The sequence below is a fragment of the Dendropsophus ebraccatus genome, chromosome 9, assembly GCF_027789765.1.
Source record: "Dendropsophus ebraccatus isolate aDenEbr1 chromosome 9, aDenEbr1.pat, whole genome shotgun sequence".
NCBI classification, from domain to species: Eukaryota; Metazoa; Chordata; class Amphibia; order Anura; family Hylidae; genus Dendropsophus; species Dendropsophus ebraccatus.
In genome coordinates this window covers 65,835,462-65,856,842 of record NC_091462.1, presented here as the reverse complement: position 1 = coordinate 65,856,842, position 21,381 = coordinate 65,835,462, and the positions used below count along the sequence as shown (strand labels likewise).

Below are 21,381 nucleotides of genomic sequence, written 5' to 3'. Positions count from 1 at the left end.
GAGAGAAGATTCCAGTGCTGGAGGTCAAGGGCAGTGACCTGTGCCAGAGCTAAAGAGAGGTGTGACAAGGTGATCAACAACAAGCACAGCAAGCAGGACAGCTCAGCCAGGTCCATAAGAGCTACAGCAGACAGAGCAGTGTGCAGCACTGAAGGAAGAGAGCAACACAGCCCAGCGCTAGCAAGTGGAGTGCAGAGCACCTGGGACAAAGAAACCCTGACACAGGAGTGTCCAGCCAGCCTCATCACTGCAGCAAGGAGAAAGGTACTGCTCAGGGGAGACAGAGCTGGTGCTACAGGGGAGTCAATTGCTACTAGCAGGATCAGGAAGTGGGGCCCCCTGGGGACATATCTTCTTAGAGACGAGGCTGAAGTTGGTTTCTTATTCGGCCAGTTTCTTTTTCGGGGCTGAAGTTGGTTTCTTATTCGCCAGTTTCTTATTCAGAGGATTTTTCTTTTTCCTGTTTTAGCTATTATTTTTACAGAAAATGTATAATATTCATACCCTACCGTAAGTGAGGGGCCCTGAGAGGACTGGTGATAAAAATGGCAAAAAAGACCCCACGGTTGGCATAAAAATGGGCATGAAAGTAAAACCACAAAATTATTATTTAAAAATAAAATTGACTTTGGGCCACTGATCTCACACTGATAATACACAGAGAGGGATGCCCCGCATCACATCCTAGAGAGTCCAGCCTGGCCCAAAGTGGTTCTGGGTATAAAAACTGGCATCAAAGTGGGCAGATTGGAATTTTTTCCTGATTTGAATAAGTAACAGCTATTTTCAAAGGGTTAAATGAGTTTGGGCCACTGATCTCACACTGATAATACACAGAGAGGGATCCCCTGCATCACATCCAACAGAGTCCAGCCTGGCCCAAAGTGGTTCTGGGTATAAAGACTGGCATCAAAGTGGGCACATAGCCATTTTTCATGATTTGAATAAGTAACAGCTGTTTTCAAAGGGTTAAATGAGTTTGGGCCACTGATCTCACACTACGTACACACAGAGAGGGATCCCCCGCATCACATCCAAGAGAGTCCAGCCTGGCCCAAAGTGGTTCTGGGTATAAAAACTGGCATCAAAGTGGGCAGATTGGCATTTTTTTCCTAATTTGAATAAGTAACAGGTGTTTTCAAAGGGTTAAATGAGTTTGGGCCACGGATCTCACACTAATAATACACAGAGAGGGATGCCCTGCATCACATCCAAGAGAGTCCAGCCTGGCCCAAAGTGGTTCTGGGTATAAAAACTGGCATCAAAGTGGGCACATAGCCATTTTTCATGATTTGAATAAGTAACAGCTGTTTTCAAAGGGTTAAATGAGTTTGGGCCACTGATCTCACACTACGTACACACAGATAGGGATGCCCCGCATCACATCCAACAGAGTCCAGCCTGGCCCAAAGTGGTTCTGGGTATAAAAACTGGCATCAAAGTGGGCACAGCCATTTTTTTCCTAATTTGAATAAGTAACAGGTGTTTTCAAAGGGTTAAATGAGCTTGGGCCACTGATCTCACACTGATAATATACAGATAGGCATCCCCCGCATCACATCCAAAAGAGTCCAGCCTGGCCCAAAGTGGTTCTGGGTATAAAAACTGGCATCAAAGTGGGCACATAGGCATTTTTCCTAATGAATAAGTAACAGCTGTTTTCAAAGGGTTAAATAAGTTTGGGGAACTGATCTCACACTGATAATACACAGAGAGGGATGCCCCGCATCACACTGATAATACACAGAGAGGGATGCCCTGTGGGTCCTTACCAGACTTTGGAGCAAATGCCAAACTTTACTGAAACGGTAATGAGGATTAAGGTAAAACACATACCTTTATCCATGGTGTTTTTGGTGCAATAAGGAGCTATCAGCAGTTTAGATTAATCTAACTGGCTGACAGTTCCCCTTTAATAATGGTCATTCTGGAAGGACCCCCCTTATTTTTTTTTTCCCCCTCCATGTATTATTGTTCATACTAGCATGAATTTAGAGGCCAAGATATAAGCTGGCCATTGGCCCCAGGATGGCGTCCACAACCGAACCATCAGCGGAGCGCCCCCCTCGTCGAAAATGGAGGACCCCCACTACTCAGTAACACAATTAAACAAAAAATAGAAATAAGTAAATTAATAAATAAACAAAAAAAAAAAAAACACAACACTAATATCCCTACTAACCTTAGAGCACTAAAAATAGCGGTTTTTTAGGTTTTGCGGAGGATTACAACTCACTTCAAGTAAGCTCCATATCCTACCGCTACTTCCCAACCTTTACTATTGTGCATGTTTAGTCACATCACAGAGAGGCAAGGTTTCACATAGCCTTTGGGTACATATATAATGACACCCTCAGCCCTATTACTACTCCCCCGATCTCTCTATTCCGATACAAAATAATAATTAGTGCTCACTTATTAAGTCTTAGAGCATCTCATACGGCTTACATCTCGTTTTCCACAAGACTTCATGCCCTTTTAGAGTACTCCTCACCCTAAAAAAGAACAAAAACTGCAACAGCCCAGACAGCTAAAACAGACAAAAAAAAACAAAAACAAGACAAACACAGAGGGGGTTCCCCTTCCCAACTCCGGACAGGCCCTCCAATGCCGACCCGTCTGGGTAACACCAGTCCCCGGCACCAACGGTCAACTCACGCTCTCTTTTCCCCTTTTCTAAATCTATTTTTGCATTAGGTTCTAACCATTCCCCACCTTCCAGAGCGGCCTGCAGTGTGCTGATTTGTAAAAGAGGAAAAGATATCTGACATAGACATAGAATAAAGTTTTGTTTAACCTAAAAGTTAATATGATATTACTGGCCTGTGCCCTTGACCCATTTTATGCAAGAATTCTATTGTTTGTGACTAGCTTGGGTATATGTTTTTTTTTGCCAAGTTAAGCCTATCCTACCAACAGGTTCTACTAAATTATGTACTTAATTTGCTTGGATTTGTTTTTTAAGGAAAAAAAATCTTAAATAAAGAAATATAAAAAAAATAATGGTCATTATTTGCCCTTATTTTTACTTTGTTTAAACATAGCCTAAAGGGGTATCCCTGGAAAAATTGAAAAAAAAAAAGAACCAAAATTAACCCTTAACTAAAGAACTTATATATTCCTTGTTGGCTTTACTCGGAGATTGCTGGTCCAGTCACATCATGCAACCTTTCTTACAGTGATGTCCTACTTCCTTTCATCTTCTTGGGTATGGTGACGTCAGCACTTGGGGGCAAAGCCATCTCTCGTACCCAGAATGGCCTTCCGACACGTGCGCAGTGCGATCATTAGTATTGCAGCATGCATCTGCTAATCCCACTGGGTACAGGGACATCAATGCTCCCGTAATCAGGTTCTGCTGGCTACAAGGGCGGTCTTACTGGCTACAAAGGGGTCCTATATGGCTACAAGGGGACCCTGACATTGCAGGCAACACATAGGACAAATATATTTCAATGGCCCTGTTCACACATCTGTACAAGTGTTCAGAAAGTGATGCAAACACCTCTGGATGCATCTGGGAAAGCAGAGAACACAGTTTACATGAATTGCTATTACCGGGGTTTGCGATCCTCTGCAGTATGCCGATGTCTCTCATGGTTAATCTATTAAAATAATAAAACACATTTTCGTTGTAATAAAGTGCCTTTCGTTGTTCAATAATTACATTTAAACTAATCCATCATTTTGCAATTAAATATACTGTTAAAATAAATAGATATATAAATAAATGTATATTTATATATATATTTATTTTTTGACAGTATATTTAATTGCACAATGATGGATTCGTTAGAATTAAATTATTGAACAACGAAACTGAATTTATTTCATCGAAAATGTGTTTTATTAATTAAATATTAATTAGTACAGGAAGCTCCATAAGACGTTAATTCATATTGCCGGCAATAGAGCATTCTGTACTAATCATCACTTTACTTTAATGAAAACATCAAATGTTTCTTCTAATTATGTTATCACAATAGCATTATTAGAAGAAACATTTAGAATTATATGTGCGCTCAGCTGATTGGCTGATCGGCTGAGCGCACATATAATTAGCGGGTCCGCAGTACAGTGACTTCATTGTGCTGCGGACCAGCGAAGAGACTACATCGGGGTGAGTATAGAGCTCTCCCCACCCCCTCCCCAGCAATGCACCCATCTCAGTAAGGAAGGGGGGTCACTTAACCCCTTACTTGCTGGGATGGGTGCAGTCTGACATCAGTCTGGCCCCCAAGGGGTTAAGGGGGATGCAATACATCCTCCCTTAACCCCTTGGGGGCCAGACTGTAAGCAGCGATCTGTAAAGATGCTGCATACTGTGAGGTGCACAACACCGCTCACAATGATGTGTGTTGTGCTCCTGTTTGTGTGTTTTTTGTGTGTTTCTCCCTTTTTGTTTTTCAGATATCGGTATCCTGTGGATTACGTCGGATTCCGTGGACTACGTCGATGACCAGCGTTTTTTTAATGTTTTTTTTTTTTAATAAAATGGTCAATGAGGGGTGTGGGAAGAGCCGGGTGCCAGTGGTCCCGGAGCGTCAAAATTGGCGCTCCTGGACCGGGCGGCAGCAGGCTGGTAAGATTTAGGCTGGGGAGGGCCTAAACCAATGGCTCTTCCCACCCTGGTGTTACCAGGCTGCTGTCGTTTGGTTTTTAACCCGGCTGGTTATAAAAATAGGGGGGACCCTATGCGTTTTTTTTTTAATTATTTATTTATTTAAAAAAAAAAACCGCATAGGGTCCCCCCTATTTTTATAACCAGCCGGGTTAAAAACCAAACGACAGCAGCCTGGTAACACCAGAGTGGGAAGAGCCATTGGTTTAGGCCCTCCCCAGCCTAAATCTTACCAGCCTGCTGCCGCCCGGTCCAGGAGCGCCAATTTTGACGCTCTGGGTCCACTGGCACCCGGCTCTTCCCAGTACCCCTGGTGGCATTGGGTACTGGGGTAATAATAGGGGGTTAGTGTTAGCCATTTTATACCGGCTAACACTAGGCCCCAACTTAGTAATGGATTCCGTCTATTAGACGGCTTCCACTACTTAGTCTATAAAGTAAAGAAATAAAGACAAGACACAAGTTAAAAAATTTTTTTATTCAAATAAAAACACCCCCACACCCCTCATTGACCATTTTATTAAAAAAAAACATTTAAAAAATGCTGGTCATTGACGTAGTCCACGGAATCCGACGTAATCCACAGGATACTGATATCTGAAAAACAAAAAGGAAAAAACACAAAAACAGGAGCACAACACCCATCATTGTGAGCGGTGTTGTGCTCCTTACAGTATGCAGCATCTCTACAGATCGCTGCTTACAGTCTGGCCCCCAAGGGGTTAAGGGAGGATGTATTGCATCCCCCTTAACCCCTTGGGGGCCAGACTGATGTCAGACTGCACCCATCCCAGCAAGGAAGGGGTTAAGTGACCCCCCTTCCTTGCTGGGAGGGGTGAAGTGCTGGGGAGGGGGTGGGGAGAGCTCTATACTCACCCCGATGTTGTCTCTTCGCTGGTCCGCAGCACAATGAAGTCACTGTATTGCGGACCGGCTAATTATATGTGCGCTGAGCCGATCAGCCAATCAGCTGAGCGCACATATAATTCTAAATGTTTCTTCTAATAATGCTATTGTGATAACATAATTAGAAGAAACATTTGATGTTTTCATTAAAGTAAAGTGATGATTAGTACAGAAAGCTCTATTGCCGGCATATGAATTAACGGCTTATGGAGCTTCCTGTACTAATTAATATTTAATTAATAAAACACATTTTCGATGAAATAAATTCAGTTTCGTTGTTCAATAATTTAATTCTAACGAATCCATCATTGTGCAATTAAATATACTGTCAAAAAATAAATATATATATAAATATACATTTATTTATATATATATTTATTTTAACAGTATATTTAATTGCAAAATGATGGATTCGCTTAAATTTAATTATTGAACAACGAAAGGCACTTTATTACAACGAAAATGTGTTTTATTATTTTAATAGATTATCCATGAGAGACATCGGCATTAGTGCAGAGGATCGCAAACCCCGGTAATAGCAATTCATGTAAACTGTTCCCTGCTTTCCCAGATGCATCCAGAGGTGTTTGCATCACTTTCTTAAGATTTTATTTGTTATTTTTAGTTGAACCAGATTTCCAAGTAAATGACCGTATGTTTTGAGCCGCATGTCTATTTTTTCCCACAGCCGCATAAAAAATACAGCCGCACAGTTTCATAGTGTGAACCTAGCCTGAATGTGCAGTAATAGTGCTACGCAGTTTACGGAGCACTATGTAGAAGACAATGATTCGTGCCGCAAATGCAAGTCCGCACTATAATCTATCCTTTTTTTTTGTAGCGCGGCACGTGGACCTGAACACTTGTACAGATGTGTGAACAGGGCCATTGAAATATATTTGTCCTATGTGTTGCCTGCAATGTCAGGGTCCCCTTGTAGCCATATAGGACCCCTTTGTAGCCAGTAAGACCGCCCTTGTAGCCAGCAGAACCTGATTACGGGAGCATTGATGTCCCTGTACCCAGTGGGATTAGCAGATGCATGCTGCAATACTAATGATCGCACTGCGCACGTGTCGGAAGGCCATTCTGGGTACGAGAGATGGCTTTGCCCCCAAGTGCTGACGTCACCATACCCAAGAAGATGAAAGGAAGTAGGACATCACTGTAAGAAAGGTTGCATGATGTGACTGGACCAGCAATCTCCGAGTAAAGCCAACAAGGAATATATAAGTTCTTTAGTTAAGGGTTAATTTTGGTTCTTTTTTTTTTTCAATTTTTCCAGGAATACCCCTTTAGGCTATGTTTAAACAAAGTAAAAATAAGGGCAAATAATGACCATTATTAAAGGGGCACTGTCAGCCAGTTAGATTAATCTAAACTGCTGATAGCTCCTTATTGCACCAAAAACACCATGGATAAAGGTATGTGTTTTACCTTAATCCTCATTACCGTTTCAGTAAAGTTTGGCATTTGCTCCAAAGTCTGGTAAGGACCCACAGGGCATCCCTCTCTGTGTATTATCAGTGTGAGATCAGTTCCCCAAACTCATTTAACCCTTTGAAAATAGCTGTTACTTATTCATTAGGAAAAATGCCTATGTGCCCACTTTGATGCCAGTTTTTATACCCAGAACCACTTTGGGCCAGGCTGGACTCTTTTGGATGTGATGCGGGGGATGCCTATCTGTGTATTATCAGTGTGAGATCAGTGGCCCAAACTCATTTAACCCTTTGAAAATAGCTGTTACTTATTCAAATCATGAAAAATGCCTATGTGCCCACTTTGATGCCAGTTTTTATACCCAGAACCACTTTGGGCCAGGCTGGACTCTGTTGGATGTGATGCGGGGCATGCCTATCTGTGTGTACGTCGTGTGAGATCAGTGGCCCAAACTCATTTAACCCTTTGAAAATAGCTGTTACTTATTCAAATCATTAAAAATGCCTATGTGCCCACTTTGATGCCAGTTTTTATACCCAGAACCACTTTGGGCCAGGCTGGACTCTGTTGGATGTGATGCGGGGCATGCCTATCTGTGTGTACGTCGTGTGAGATCAGTGGCCCAAACTCATTTAACCCTTTGAAAATAGCTGTTACTTATTCAAATCATGAAAAATGCCTATGTGCCCACTTTGATGCCAGTTTTTATACCCAGAACCACTTTGGGCCAGGCTGGACTCTGTTGGATGTGATGCGGGGGATCCCTCTCTGTGTATTATCAGTATGAGATCAGTGGCCCAAACACATTTAACCCTTTGAAAATAGCTGTTACTTATTCAAATCAGGAAAATGGCTATGTGCCCACTTTGATGCCAGTTTTTTATACCCAGAACCACTTTGGGCCAGGCTGGACTCTCTTGGGTATGATGCGGGGCATCCCTCTCTGTGTATTATCAGTGTGAGATCAGTGGCCCAAACTCATTTAACCCTTTGAAAACAGCTGTTACTTATTCAAATTAGGAAAAAATGCCAATCTGCCCACTTTGATGCCAGTTTTTATACCAAGAACCACTTTGGGCCAGGCTGAACTCTCTTGGATGTGATGCGGGGCATCCCTCTCTGTGTAATATCAATGTGAGATCCGTGGCCCAAACTCATTTAACCCTTTGAAAACAGCTGTTACTTATTCAAATTAGGAAAAAATGCCAATCTGCCCACTTTGATGCCAGTTTTTATACCCAGAACCACTTTGGGCCAGGCTGGACTCTCTTGGATGTGATGCGGGGCATCCCTCTCTGTGTATTATCAGTGTGAGATCAGTGGCCCAAACTTATTTAACCTTTTGAAAATAGCTGTTACTTATTCAAATCATGAAAAATGCCTATGTGCCCATTTTGATGCCAGTTTTTATACCCAGAACCACCTTGGGCCAGGCTGGACTCTGTTGGATGTGATGCGGGGCATCCCTTTCTGTGTATTATCAGTGTGAGATCAGTGGCCCAAACTCATTTAACCCTTTGAAAACACCTGTTACTTATTCAAAATAGGACAAAATTGCCCATCTGCCCACTTTGATGCCAGTTTTTATACCCAGAACCACTTTGGGCCAGGCTGGACTCTCTAGGATGTGATGCGGGGCATCCCTCTCTGTGTATTATCAGTGTGAGATCAGTGGCCCAAACTCATTTAACCCTTTGAAAATAGCTGTTACTTATTCAAATCATGAAAAACGCCTATGTGCCCACTTTGATGCCAGTTTTTATACCCAGAACCACTTTGGGCCAGGCTGGACTCTGTTGGATGTGATGCGGGGCATCCCTCTCTGTGTATTATCAGTATGAGATCAGTGGCCCAAACACATTTAACCCTTTGAAAATAGCTGTTACTTATTCAAATCAGGAAAAATTCCAATCTGCCCACTTTGATGCCAGTTTTTATACCCAGAACCACTTTGGGCCAGCCTGGACTCTCTAGGATGTGATGCGGGGCATGCCTATCTGTGTGTACGTCGTGTGAGATCAGTGGCCCAAACTCATTTAACCCTTTGAAAATAGCTGTTACTTATTCAAATCATGAAAAATGCCAATCTGCCCACTTTGATGCCAGTTTTTATACCCAGAACCACTTTGGGCCAGGCTGGACTCTCTTGGATGTGATGCGGGGGATCCCTCTCTGTGTATTATCAGTGTGAGATTAGTGGCCCAAACTCATTTAACCCTTTGAAAACAGCTGTTACTTATTCAAATTAGGAAAAAATGCCAATCTGCCCACTTTGATGCCAGTTTTTATACCAAGAACCACTTTGGGCCAGGTTGGACTCTCTTGGATGTGATGCGGGGCATGCCTGTCTGTGTGTACGTAGTGTGAGATCAGTGGCCCAAACTCATTTAACCCTTTGAAAACAGCTGTTACTTATTCAAATTAGGAAAAAATGCCAATCTGCCCACTTTGATGCCAGTTTTTATACCCAGAACCACTTTGGGCCAGGCTGGACTCTCTTGGATGTGATGCGGGGCATGCCTGTCTGTGTGTACGTAGTGTGAGATCAGTTGCCCAAACTCATTTAACCCTTTGAAAACAGCTTTTACTTATTCAAATTAGGAAAAAATGCCAATCTGCCCACTTTGATGCCAGTTTTTATACCAAGAACCACTTTGGGCCAGGCTGGACTCTCTAGGATGTGATGCGGGGCATCCCTCTCTGTGTGAGATCAGTGGCCCAAAGTAAATTTTATTTTTAAATAATAATTTTGTGGTTTTACTTTCATGCCTATTTTTATGCCAACCGTGGGGTCTTTTTTTCCATTTTTATCACCGGTCCCCTCAGGGCCCCTCACTTACGGTAGGGTATGAATATTATACATTTTCTGTAAGAATAATAGCTAAAACAGGAAAAAGAAAAATCCTCTGAATAAGAAACTGCCGAATAAGAAACCAACTTCAGCCCCGAATAAGAAACTGGCCGAATAAGAAACCAACTTCAGCCTCGTTTCTTAGAGTAAGGAGGACACAATTTTCAAAGTAGGGCCAATAGTAGAATGTAGACGTACATCTAGGTTTGTTTGAGACTCTAGACATGGTTACAATTGAAGAGGACTTTGGGAAAAGGTCTGTTTCATGGAGACCCATTGCTTGTTCTCCCCCCTGGTGACACCGGTCCACAACCCTTAACAGATGGGTAACTTGATGGTAGTGTTATCAGGATAACAAATGCCACAATCAATTTCCTTTGGAAGAGGACAGATCAGGCTAACATATTTGCCCAAACAGATTTATTTGTGAATTCAGAAAGGCATGTGGTATGTGGACTAACAGAGCCTGGAAGACATAAAAAATTCTGGGCAAGATGTTAATCTTTATTATCAAGCACCTACCAAACCAAGTAAACAGACCTTTCAACCATTTTTCTAGATCCTGTGCCAAAAACTAGCAATGTATTAACAACCATTATAGCTTACTGATGCCTTAAAGGGAAACTATTAGCAGTTTAGATTAGACCATCTAACCTGGTGATATGTCTCAGTAGGTGAATGAAGATATTTTTTTACCTTGATCCTCAGCTGTGTTTTTTTTAGATGTTTGTAGGTTATTTCATATGGTACCACCCTCAGTTAGGGCAGGTGTTAGCACTCCAGTTGCCCGGGCAAGTGCCAGGGCCCAAAGAGGGAGAGGGACCTGATACTCTTTTGCTCAGTCCCCTCACTGTAGTACAGGGTGGGCAGGCTAAACATCAGAAGATAGAGGAGAAAGGGGCAGGACCTATGAGGAGAGAGAGAGAAAAGTGAAGGACCTGATCACATGTCCCACAGGTCCTCAACCTTAGGTGTGGAGATCCGCTCCACCAAGACATAGAGAAAGAAGACTTAGCTGTAAGTGGTGTGCATATGTGTGTGTTAGTCACTCAGTAATGTGTGTCAGTAAGTGTCTGTGTCAGTAAGTGTGTCATTCAGTGTGTGTATCAGTGAGTGTCGGTGTGTGTCAGTAATGTGTCAGTCAGTAATGTGTGGGTGTGTGTGTATGTTAGAGATGTCTAAAGTGATTGCGCAAAATATGTAGATGATGGGTTTAAGATTGCATAGTGGATGGATGAGGGGCTCACTGAGGCTCTGTTGCCCAAGGGCTGCAAAAATCTGGAGCCATCTGGCTAGTTCCTCTGTCAGAAATGGACCTTATTAAAGGTAGCATATGAGATAACCTACAAATATCCAGAAAATAGTGCTAAGAAAATTACCTTCATCCTCACCGCCCTGTGTGCTGTAGGAATGCTTCTGACCTGCTAAAAGCTGAAGAAAAAAAAAAAGCTATTAACTGTGGGTTGAAAGTAATCTCTGCCAATCTCCCCACGGGAAAGGCAGGTGTAGTGTCCCCTCACGGGTGTTAATACTTCATACACCCCTCGCAAAAGCCTGTACTACAAGTTAAAGTGGTAATGAAGTGATACTTAAGTTTTACCATTAGATGTCGCTATTATCTGTATCTGCACTTGTCTATTGCATATCTGTAGTGAACAAGGGGTTATTGTTTGTCTGTGATCTGCACACCAATGAGAGCTCTTTTCTCTACCTCTACATCTCTACATTCCTTCTTCTCTTTACACTTTCTTCTCCACCACTCACAGCAGACATTACACCTCCTGTAAGAGGTTGTCACATGGGGACAGGAAATGCATGCCCACATTAGTGAGTCTTACCCAAGTCTTCGTGGAGAGAGGATGCAAGACAAGATGGTCCCTGTTGTAGTCCAGCTGGGCCCTTGCTTTGCTAGGTCCCCCCTCCAGTCAATGTGTCCAGTGTAGTCTAGTCAGGAGTGGGGTAGTGGATGAACACACATAGGAGACAGAGAGACTTTCCTTTTAGATGCTATATTTGGTCCAACTATGCAGTGATAAACCACTCAGGCAAGGACAAATCAGAGATCATCCCAACGCTCACCGTTGAACGTCTCTAAAAGTGCAGGACAGTATCCTGAAACAAGAGGAACTGATCCGGATAGAGCAAAGTTGCTACAAGCCTACATACTCTTATCTCGCAGCGCAAGTGTAACCACGTAATATTGGCCACCTTGCCTAACATAGTTAACAAGGTCTGGGGCTTGTGTGACCCTAATAGGACGGGTCACGGGTCAACAGGTATTATCACGACAACAGAGGTCAAAACACGGGCACAGGTAAACTTCTATTTTTAAGTATTCTTCAGTATTCTACTTCTAAAGTGCCGGCAGAGAACACTTCTACCCTGGGTTGGGACTCTCAGCACAAACTCCTCTCCACTACTCTGAACTTGCAGCGCCAACTCTTCTCTACTGTTCTCATCTCACTCAGCACACAACTAAGTCAGCTCAGCCCTTTTACTCCAAAGGCTCTTAGCTCAGATTCTGTTCTGTCACGTCTACAGTCTATGATCAGCTATTGTACAAAGCATCCTCACAGTAAAGAAGATTTTATTTATGATAACAGAACTCAGTGATCATTGTTCTGGCACCTACACAGTCACTACTCTATCTTTGGGTCATCTCCCCTTTCTGTGGGTGGCGGTACCGATAGTCCGGGTGGGTCACAGCTCCACTCCGAACCACTGTGATAAGTACCCAAGGGACCCCCTCACAGCCCGGCAGGTCACCGACCACAGGGGAAAGCCCCCTTAAAATAAAGGCAGGTGTGCCTCCATACCTGTGTGCCCCACTGGCACTGGCGTCACAAAAAGCTACCAACCACTACAGTAGTGGCGTTACACCAATCTATCTTGCAAGTCACTGGTCGTCCATAACCAGGCACCACACAGGGGTAAGCTGCAGCCCTACAACTCTGGTGCAAGCTTATCTCTTCTAGAACAACTGGGACAGAAAGGTAAGTATTGGTGTATGCTTCTGCAGAATGTTTTTACTCTTTTTATAAGTTTTAAGCATGTAATAAAAAGTATGTCTGTGACATTGGTACAAGTTCCTTATGTGAAAGATAAATACACAATTGTTGACAGTTTTCAGAAAACAATGGAATAATAATTAATAAACGGTTGTGCTTCGAGAATGTACTTGATGAATTGACGATTAATAATCTAACAATAGTTCAACCAAGAACCAGTTGTGTGCAGGTATAGTGCACAGTAGATAGAATATATAGAAAACTGATTTGTAAGGAAAGGGAAAGAGGTCAGGAAGTTAGGAAAGATATTGAGGGGGGGGGGGGGGAGTCGAAAAAAAAGTGTGTGTGGAGACAGGGAGAATGAATATCAGATAATAGATTGTTTGGAAGTTTGATGAAGATGTGCAATCAGCCCGACCATGTATATTTTGTTTATTTTTTTACCTGATGACAGAGCCACAGCTGGCACCTGTTGATGGTTTAACCCCTTAACGACATCGGGCGTAAATATACGCCCTCGCGCCCTGGTACTTAATGCATCAGGGCGTAAATTTATGCCTGATGTTTCCCCGATCGCTGTGTGTTCGCACACAGTGATCGGGGAAGATGGCCTGCTATAAATCATAGCAGGCCATCTTAGCTTCTCGGCACGGGGGGTGGTTAACACCCCCCGTGCTTACGATCGCGCTATTGGCTGATCAATTCAGATCAGCCAATAGCGGTCATCGGAACCTTCCGATGACCCGGAAAAAATGGCGGTCGGTGCTGTCCGATGACGGCACCGACCGTCATTACTGTAAAAAGCAATGGTGGTCACGGTTCCACTGGCCCGATCGCCGTGAACGATCAGAGTCCACAAAAATAGTAAATACCTGCTCTGGACCCCTCAGCTAGGTAGCTGAGGGGTCCAGAACAGGTATTTGTACATTACTCACCTGTCCCGGGGTCCTGATCGGCGTCTTCCGGGTTCGCGGCGTCCTCTGTCTTTCCATCGGGTCTTCGCCTATTTCCGGCGGTCCCCATCGGGTTTTTTCGGCTCCAGCCTCGTCTTTTTCCGGATTTTGCACCCTGCTGCCCTCTAGCGGCTGATATGTGTCGCAGCTACAGGGATGTTCAGAATGTAGAAAAAGTTTTTTTTTTTTTTCCAAATTTTTTTTTTTCTATTTCGCACCCTATCGCCGCTGAGTGTTGATCAGCATCGCACGAAAGTGCGCTGCTAATTAGCAACTCCTCCTTTTTCCTTATGATTCCTTATGGGGTGTAGTTTCCAGAATGGGGTCACTTGTCGGGGGTTTCTACTGTCCTGGCAGCACAGGAGCTTTGTAATTGCGACATGGCCTCCATCCTCCATTCCAGCCTCTAAATGGCGCTCTGTCCCTTTGGTGGCTTGCCCTGTGCCCAAATGGCACATTATGCCCACATGTGGGGTATTTTCGTACTCAGGGGAAACTACCCTACACGTTTTGTGTTCATTTTCTTTTTTAACTCCTTGTGAAAATGGAAAAAATCAAGGCTAGACCAACATTTAGTGTAATTTTTGTAAAATTTTTACTCTAAATCATTAATCTTGTCATGATTTTTTCATTTTCACAAGGGGCTAAAAGATAAAAAAAAAACACTAAATGTGTAGCGCAATTTCCCCTGAGTACGGAAATACCCCACATGTGGACATAAAGCGCCATGCGGGTGCAGGGTAAGCCTCCGCAGGGAAGGAGCGCCATTTGGTTTTTGAAGGCTGGATTTGGATGGAATGGATTTCGAGGGGCCATGTTGCATTCAAAAGGCCCCTGTGTTGCCAAGACAGTTGAAACCCCCAACAAGTGACCCCATTATGGAAACTACACCCCTCAAGGAATGTAACAAGGGGTGTAGTGAGCATATGGACCCCACTGGTGACGGGCACAAATGTGGAACAATGTGGCGTGAAAATGAAATATTACATATTTTACACTATAATGTTGGTTTAGCCTTGCATTTATCATTTTCATTAAGGGGTTAAAAGAGGAAAAAAAAAAATGTGTAGAGCAATTTGTAGAGTCCGTAAATACCCCACATGTGGACATAAAGCGCCATGTGGGCGCAGGGCAAGCCTTCGAAGGGAAGGAGCGCATTTACAGAGCCCTCGTGCTGCCAAAACACTGGAAACCACCCACAAGTGACCCCATTCTGGAAACTACACCCCTCAAGGGGTCACTTGTGGGGGGTTTCCAGTGTCTTGGCAGCACGAGGGCTCTGTAAATGCGACATGGCCCTTGAAATCCCTTCCAGTGAAATTCAGCTTCCAAAAGCCAATTAGCGCTTCTTCCCTTTGGAGGCTTGTCCTGCGCCCCCTTGGCGCTTTATCGCCACATGTGGGGTATTTCCGTACTCGGGAGAAACTGCGCTACACATTTTTTGTCTTTTTTTTCCTCTTATCCCTTTAAGAAAATGAAAAATTGAAGGCTAGAACAACGTTTTAGTGTAAAAAATAAATTTTTCTTTTTTCACGCCATATTGTTCGGAAATAGTGTGAAGCACCTGTGGGGTCCAGATGCTCACCGCATCCCTTGTTACATTCCTTGAGGGGTGTAGTTTTCTAAATGGTGTTCCTTTAGGGGTGTTTTTTAGGTTTTGGCACCCCAGAGCCTCTGCCAACCTGAAGTGGTACGGTCAGAAATGACCAAATATAATGGAGCCATTGAAATTCACTAGGCGCTCCCTTATATCTGAGGCTTGTGGTTGTATCAAATGGCGCAATAGGGCCACATATGGGGTATTTCTATAAACTGCAGAAATGGGGCAATAATTATTGGGGTGCATTTCTCTGGTAATAGGTTTATAATTATGAAAAAATCTCTGCACAGTAAATTAAAATTTTAAAATTTCTTACACACTTAGCTTTTATTTCTGTGACTCCCCTAAAGGGTTAAAAAACTTTCTAGATGTGCTTTTGCAGAGTGTGGGGGGTGCAGTTTCTGAAATGGGTTGCTTTGTGGGGCTTTCTAACATACAGGCCCCTCAAATACACTTTAAACCTTAACAGGTCCCTAAAAATATCTGATTTTGAAATTTTACTGAAAATTTGAAAATTTGCTGCTAATGTTTTAAGCTTCCTATTGTCTAAAAAAATGAAAGATCGTTTAATAAATGCCGCCAACATAAAGAAGACATATTGCTAATGCTATTTAATATATAATTTATGTGGTATAACCACTTTCTGTATAAGCAAAAAAGTTTCAAAGTTGGAAAAATGCATTTTTTCACATTTGTTGACGTTAATTGGGGTTTTTTCATAAAGATTCATTATGAGTATCGACTCCAATTTACCAGAAATGTAAAGTACAATATGTCACGAGAAAACAATCTCAGAATCAGCCGGATAGGTAAAAGCATCCCGAAGTTATTAATGAATAAAGTGACACTGGTCATATTCATAAAATTTGTCTCTGTCATTAAGGCCATTTCAGGCTCTGTCCTTAAGGGGTTAAAGGGGTAATTCAACAATTTTTTTTCTTTTAAATGAACTGGTGTCAAAGTGCCAAAAAATTTTAAATTACGTCTATTAAAAAATCTAAAGTCTTCCAGTACTTATCAGCTACTGTATGTCCTGCGGGAAGTGGTATTCTTTCTAGTCTGGAGAGCAAGAGAAGTTTTTTCTGGGGATTTGCTACGTGTTTTCTGACACGTGTCAGTCTGGAAAGAATACACAACTTTCTGCAGGTGATAAAGCAGCTGATAAGTACTGTAATACTTGAGATTTTTTAATTGAAGTAAATTACAAATCTCTAGCACTTTCTGGCACCAGTTAAAGAGCATAACATCCAGGCACTGGCTGTTATTATTGGGGAATCTCAAACACTGGCCAAAACCAGTCCCTTTTCCTTCCAAATAGCCACAGCACATTGGCGATAATCACTGAACAGCAAAATATTAAGTGGACTCCATCATGGTCATCATGGTATTACATTATGGAAGAATGGTATCTACAGTATGAGTCTGTTGTTAGCTTTAGTTAAAATATAAATTGTGGACCTCAAGAATAAAAACTGACAAACATAATTAACATTTAGTAATAGATTCATTTTCATTTTAATTCTCTGCTTAATTTTCTGACTAATTGTTACTATTTTAACTTTATTTTATTTTAGCCTCTCATAGTCCAAGCTATTTTCCATGGAGATCCTGAAGAGATACGAATGTTGATTTATAAAACAGAGAACATTAATACTTTGGTAAGAGCTTGTATAATTTTCTTTTGTTTGGTTTATGCAGAATCTACGCATATAACATCATTTTTTGGCTGTATTTTTGGACAGCTCTCATTAGACTATTATTATTACATCAGCAATTAGCAAAATTCTGATGTTTATCACCTTGAAATGACAGCTGTCCAAAAATATGGCCGCAAAATGGCGTTATGTGAACATAGCCTTACTATTAGAAATGCACTCGAATTCTGGCACAGTTGGCCTAGCATCACTTGAGCTACACTTATTATGTGTTTTAGATACTTTTTCAAATGTGGGTAGGCTTATTGATGAAAGGGGTATAACATCTCTCAGAAAGGAATGTGATTGTGATATAAAAGGGGGGTGGCCTACATGTGACAAAAATACAATTGCACAGAACCATTATTAATTAAATTCGAATGATATAACGATTTTTCGCATGATTATCGTGTAATAGAGCCCTTACTCACATAAAATATCTCCGCCCTAAAAGAAAAAAAAGGAGCAGCATACAATGGGCCAGATTTATTAATGTGTGTGCCCCAGATTTCTGTCTAAAAAGTGGCACACGGGACATTTCTTTATAATAAGCTGAAACTTTTGGCGCACTCTAAGGGAATTTGTCAGCTGTAATTCACATTCCAAACTGCTGACACTGTTAGATGCTGTTAGGTCAAGGAGATACAGCTTGCTGCACTACTGGGACTAGGGAAAGCCTCTTTGACTCTTTATAGTTTATAATAAAAGCATTTTCTACATTTCCAGAAGCACAGAAAGATAAATGAAAGGTAGCATGGCCTCCAACACTGCCAACTAGGGCCGTTCTCGGGCCATGTAGGAGGACTTTAAACTAATAGTTTATTTTAAATTAGAAAGTGTGGCAGATTTCTGGGATAACGATAGGTTCCCTAAGTGTAAACAAACGGAAGCTAACTATATCCATATGCTTTGGAGATGTAGAGACTGTCAAGGATTTTGGCAGGTAGTGTTAAGGAAGATTGCAGATAGATTGTAAATGGTTATACCACAGAGCGCACTTTTTGTGATAGTGGGATGTACCCTGGATCTTGGGAAGTCCATGCGGCAGGTTAGCAAATTAAGGGCTCGTTCCCACTGAGGAAAGGTAGCGGAATTCCGCGACGGAATTGTCCGCCGCGGAATGCCGTTAGCCTCCCGCTCATAATGGGAGTCTATGGGAGGCGCGCGCTCCTGCCCTGTCCGCGCTGAAGAATGAACATGTTCATTCTTCAGCGCGGACAGGGCAGGAGCGCGCGCCTCCCATAGACTCCCATTATGAGCGGGAGGCTAACGGCATTCCGCGGCGGACAATTCCGTCGCGGAATTCCGCTACCTTTCCTCAGTGGGAACGAGCCCTAATTTTGGCTGGCCAAGATAGTGGTACTACGTATTTCCCCAGATCCTCCATCAGTTGAAGGCTGGGAACAATTAGTAAATAAGGAGCATAATTATGAAAAAATGTTCTATGCCGCTAGCAGTAAGGGCCAGAAAATGTATAAGAAAACCTGGGAGAAATGGTATAAGTAGTAGACTGCCGGTGTTGAATTTGGAGTTTTTTTCTTTTGATTAATTTTATGTTATTGTATTAAAGATTATTATAATTTTTCTTTTTTTTTTCTTTTCTCCATTCGACCCAGGGGGAGAGAGGGTTTCAGAGGGTGGGAGCTCGGGAGGAGGGAGGGGGGGAGTAACAGAAAGGTGGGAGGCAGAAATTTTCGGTTGTTGTATAGTAACTTGTTGAGAAATGGAAGTTAAAACTACATTGTTGGAAACAGACGATATGTCTCTGTATCTTTAACTTGTTTTTACTTGTTTGGAAGAAAATATAAAAAATAAAGATAATAATAAAGAAAGTGTGGCAGATTTCTCAAACACCTGGACCACATTTACAAATCTGGTGCATTTATAGACTGTCTACTCTAAGCTTGCACATAAATAGTTTTAGTAAATCAGGGCTAATCTGTGCTACATGGAGTAACGCTCCATATCTATAAGTAACGCTCATAGCGTTTGCTTACAGTAAAGCAAGCATATCGGGCTGTGTAAAGGGCCCCACATACATAATCATACCAAAACAAAATGGTGTCCTGGCCCCAAATCATAAATCAGTATCCAGTAGAAAGAAGCCTCACTTTAACATGTTTCGAAACTGGTTTGTTTATTCGCCTATTATATACATACAAAACTTTACCCCCACATTAACTTGAAAATCGTCCTATTATGGGACTTACATATGTTTGTACATAACGGGTAAATAACCCAACCATATTTGGAACACTTCGATGTGCCGCCTCTTTCCACAGGAAATATTGAGCTATAAATCCATGATTGCAACTGTTATGAAACTGACCTTAGATAACAGTGCTGCCACATTCTGGTGAGAAACAGGTTTTAAAAAATAGTTTTCACCTAAATGTGGCATGTTTTGTTTAGTAATAGAACCGTAAACAATTCTTTTATCACCAAAAATGTATGTTAAATAATTATGAAAAGCTACAGCATGTCACTTTTTCACACCTGCAATGAAATCAAAAGGAAAGTGGTGAAACTGTCAGCTTACTATTGTAAATATTTAAAGTGTCATTGTCGTTATAACTTTCAAAATCTAAATCAACAGTAGATGTGATATAAAGCAAGTTTGCAATTTTTATTCATTTTTTTTAGTTGTTATGGAAAACAAGGCACTTCCTGTTTTCTGACGAAACTGTCAGAAAACAGGAAGTCCTGTATATCCCAGGCCATCTGCGTCCTCACAAAGAGAAGGCAGTCATGTGACTAATGGACACATTGAGCCATGACACTCTGTAATGGACAGAATTCCTGGGTTTAGTCTGTTTTTTTCAACAAGCAAAAGTCAGAAAATCTGCCTTCTCGAGACTGGATCTGGATTTCTGTTAAGTTCAGCTTTGTTTTACAGCATAAAAACAACAACAAAAATAATGAATGTATATTGCAAACTTGCTTCATTTCACATCTACTGTTGATTTAGATTTTGAAAGTTATAATGATTTTGACACTTTTAAGTGAATTTTTCACCCCTGACCGCCTGCAGAGCTGGCAGAACCACTGGATAGATATCAATAAAAGCTTTCAATTCATACCTTTGATCAAATCAAATCTAGTTAGAAAAGGCTTTATGTATGAGTTTTTGTGTGTCCCTTTTAGATGTTTTCTGCATTTTAATAATATTTCATATTGCATTTTGTAGGATAATGAAAAACGGAGTCCCCTTCATGCAGCAGCATTTCAGGGTGATGCAGACATAATTGAGCGCCTTATATTATCAGGTAATTATACCTAGCATAATGACATTTTTAAAAGCTTACAAATATACAGTATATAGCCAGTCAGCCATTACAACAAGACCACCTGTTTAAAAGAGTGTATTCCCTTTGTGGTGCCAAAACAGCTCATACTGAGTGTCTCCCAGCAGCATTCCTCCTCTGCTCACCTATCGTGACCTGATCCTGCCCACTCTCCTCCTGCGCGGCCTAGTCCTGCAATAAAAAATCATTCTGTAATAGCAGTGGTAATAGCCTGAAGGCAGGGGTGTAGCTCTATATATATATATATATATATATATATATATATATAATCTCAAGACAGATATTACCAATAACACCAGCATATAGGAACAGAAAATATTATCACCATACATATTACTGCCATACTGTTACTGACCAAATCCTGTACACTGAGACCAATATTACCAGTATACAAGGGGCAAATATTACTGCCACACCGCAACCAGTACCATCACCACCATATTGTTAATGACCAAATCCAGTATACTGAGACCAATAAAACACAGTACCAGATAAAAGTAGCAAATAATACCCCCACATGCTGCCTAACACCACCGCTGCTACTGACTAATACCACCACATACTGACTAACACCACCGTAGTAGTCAGTCCCCTTACAGATGGCCCCCTCTCCCCCCTTACTTATACCCCCTTATAAATGCCCCCCTCTCCCTCCTCCCTTATAGATGGCCCCCTCTCCCCCTCCCCCTCCCTTATAGATGGCCCCCTCTCCCCCTCCCTTATAGATGGACCCCTCCCTTATAGATGGCCCCACTCTCCCCCCCTTATAGATGGCCTGCCTCTTCCCCCCTCCCTTATAGATGGCCCCCTCTCCCCCCTCCCTTATAGATGGCCCCACTCTCCCCCCCTTATAGATGGCCCGCCTCTTCCCCCCTCCCTTATAGATGGCCCCCTCTCCCCCATCCCTTTAGATGGACCCCTCCCTTATAGATGGCTTCACTCTCCCCCCCCTTATAGATGGCCCGCCTCTTCTCCCCCCTCCCTTATAGATGGCCCCCTC

The 21,381-nt window shown here is 42.2% G+C and overlaps 1 protein-coding gene across 3 annotated transcripts in view; it reads left to right on the top strand.

Moving 5' to 3' along the window:
- The window catches only part of ANKRD44 (ankyrin repeat domain 44), a 552,838-nt gene that overhangs the window by 98,830 nt on the left and 432,627 nt on the right, over window positions 1–21,381 (top strand). For all 3 annotated transcript variants that reach the window (XR_011364562.1, XM_069983563.1, XM_069983562.1), the window contains exons 2-3: window positions 16,957–17,040; window positions 20,264–20,342. Coding sequence is in view for 2 of the 3 variants with exons in the window: in XM_069983563.1 (XP_069839664.1) it covers window positions 16,957–17,040; window positions 20,264–20,342 (163 nt within the window). In the remaining variant the exon portion in view is untranslated. The remainder of the gene's footprint in view (window positions 1–16,956; window positions 17,041–20,263; window positions 20,343–21,381) is intronic.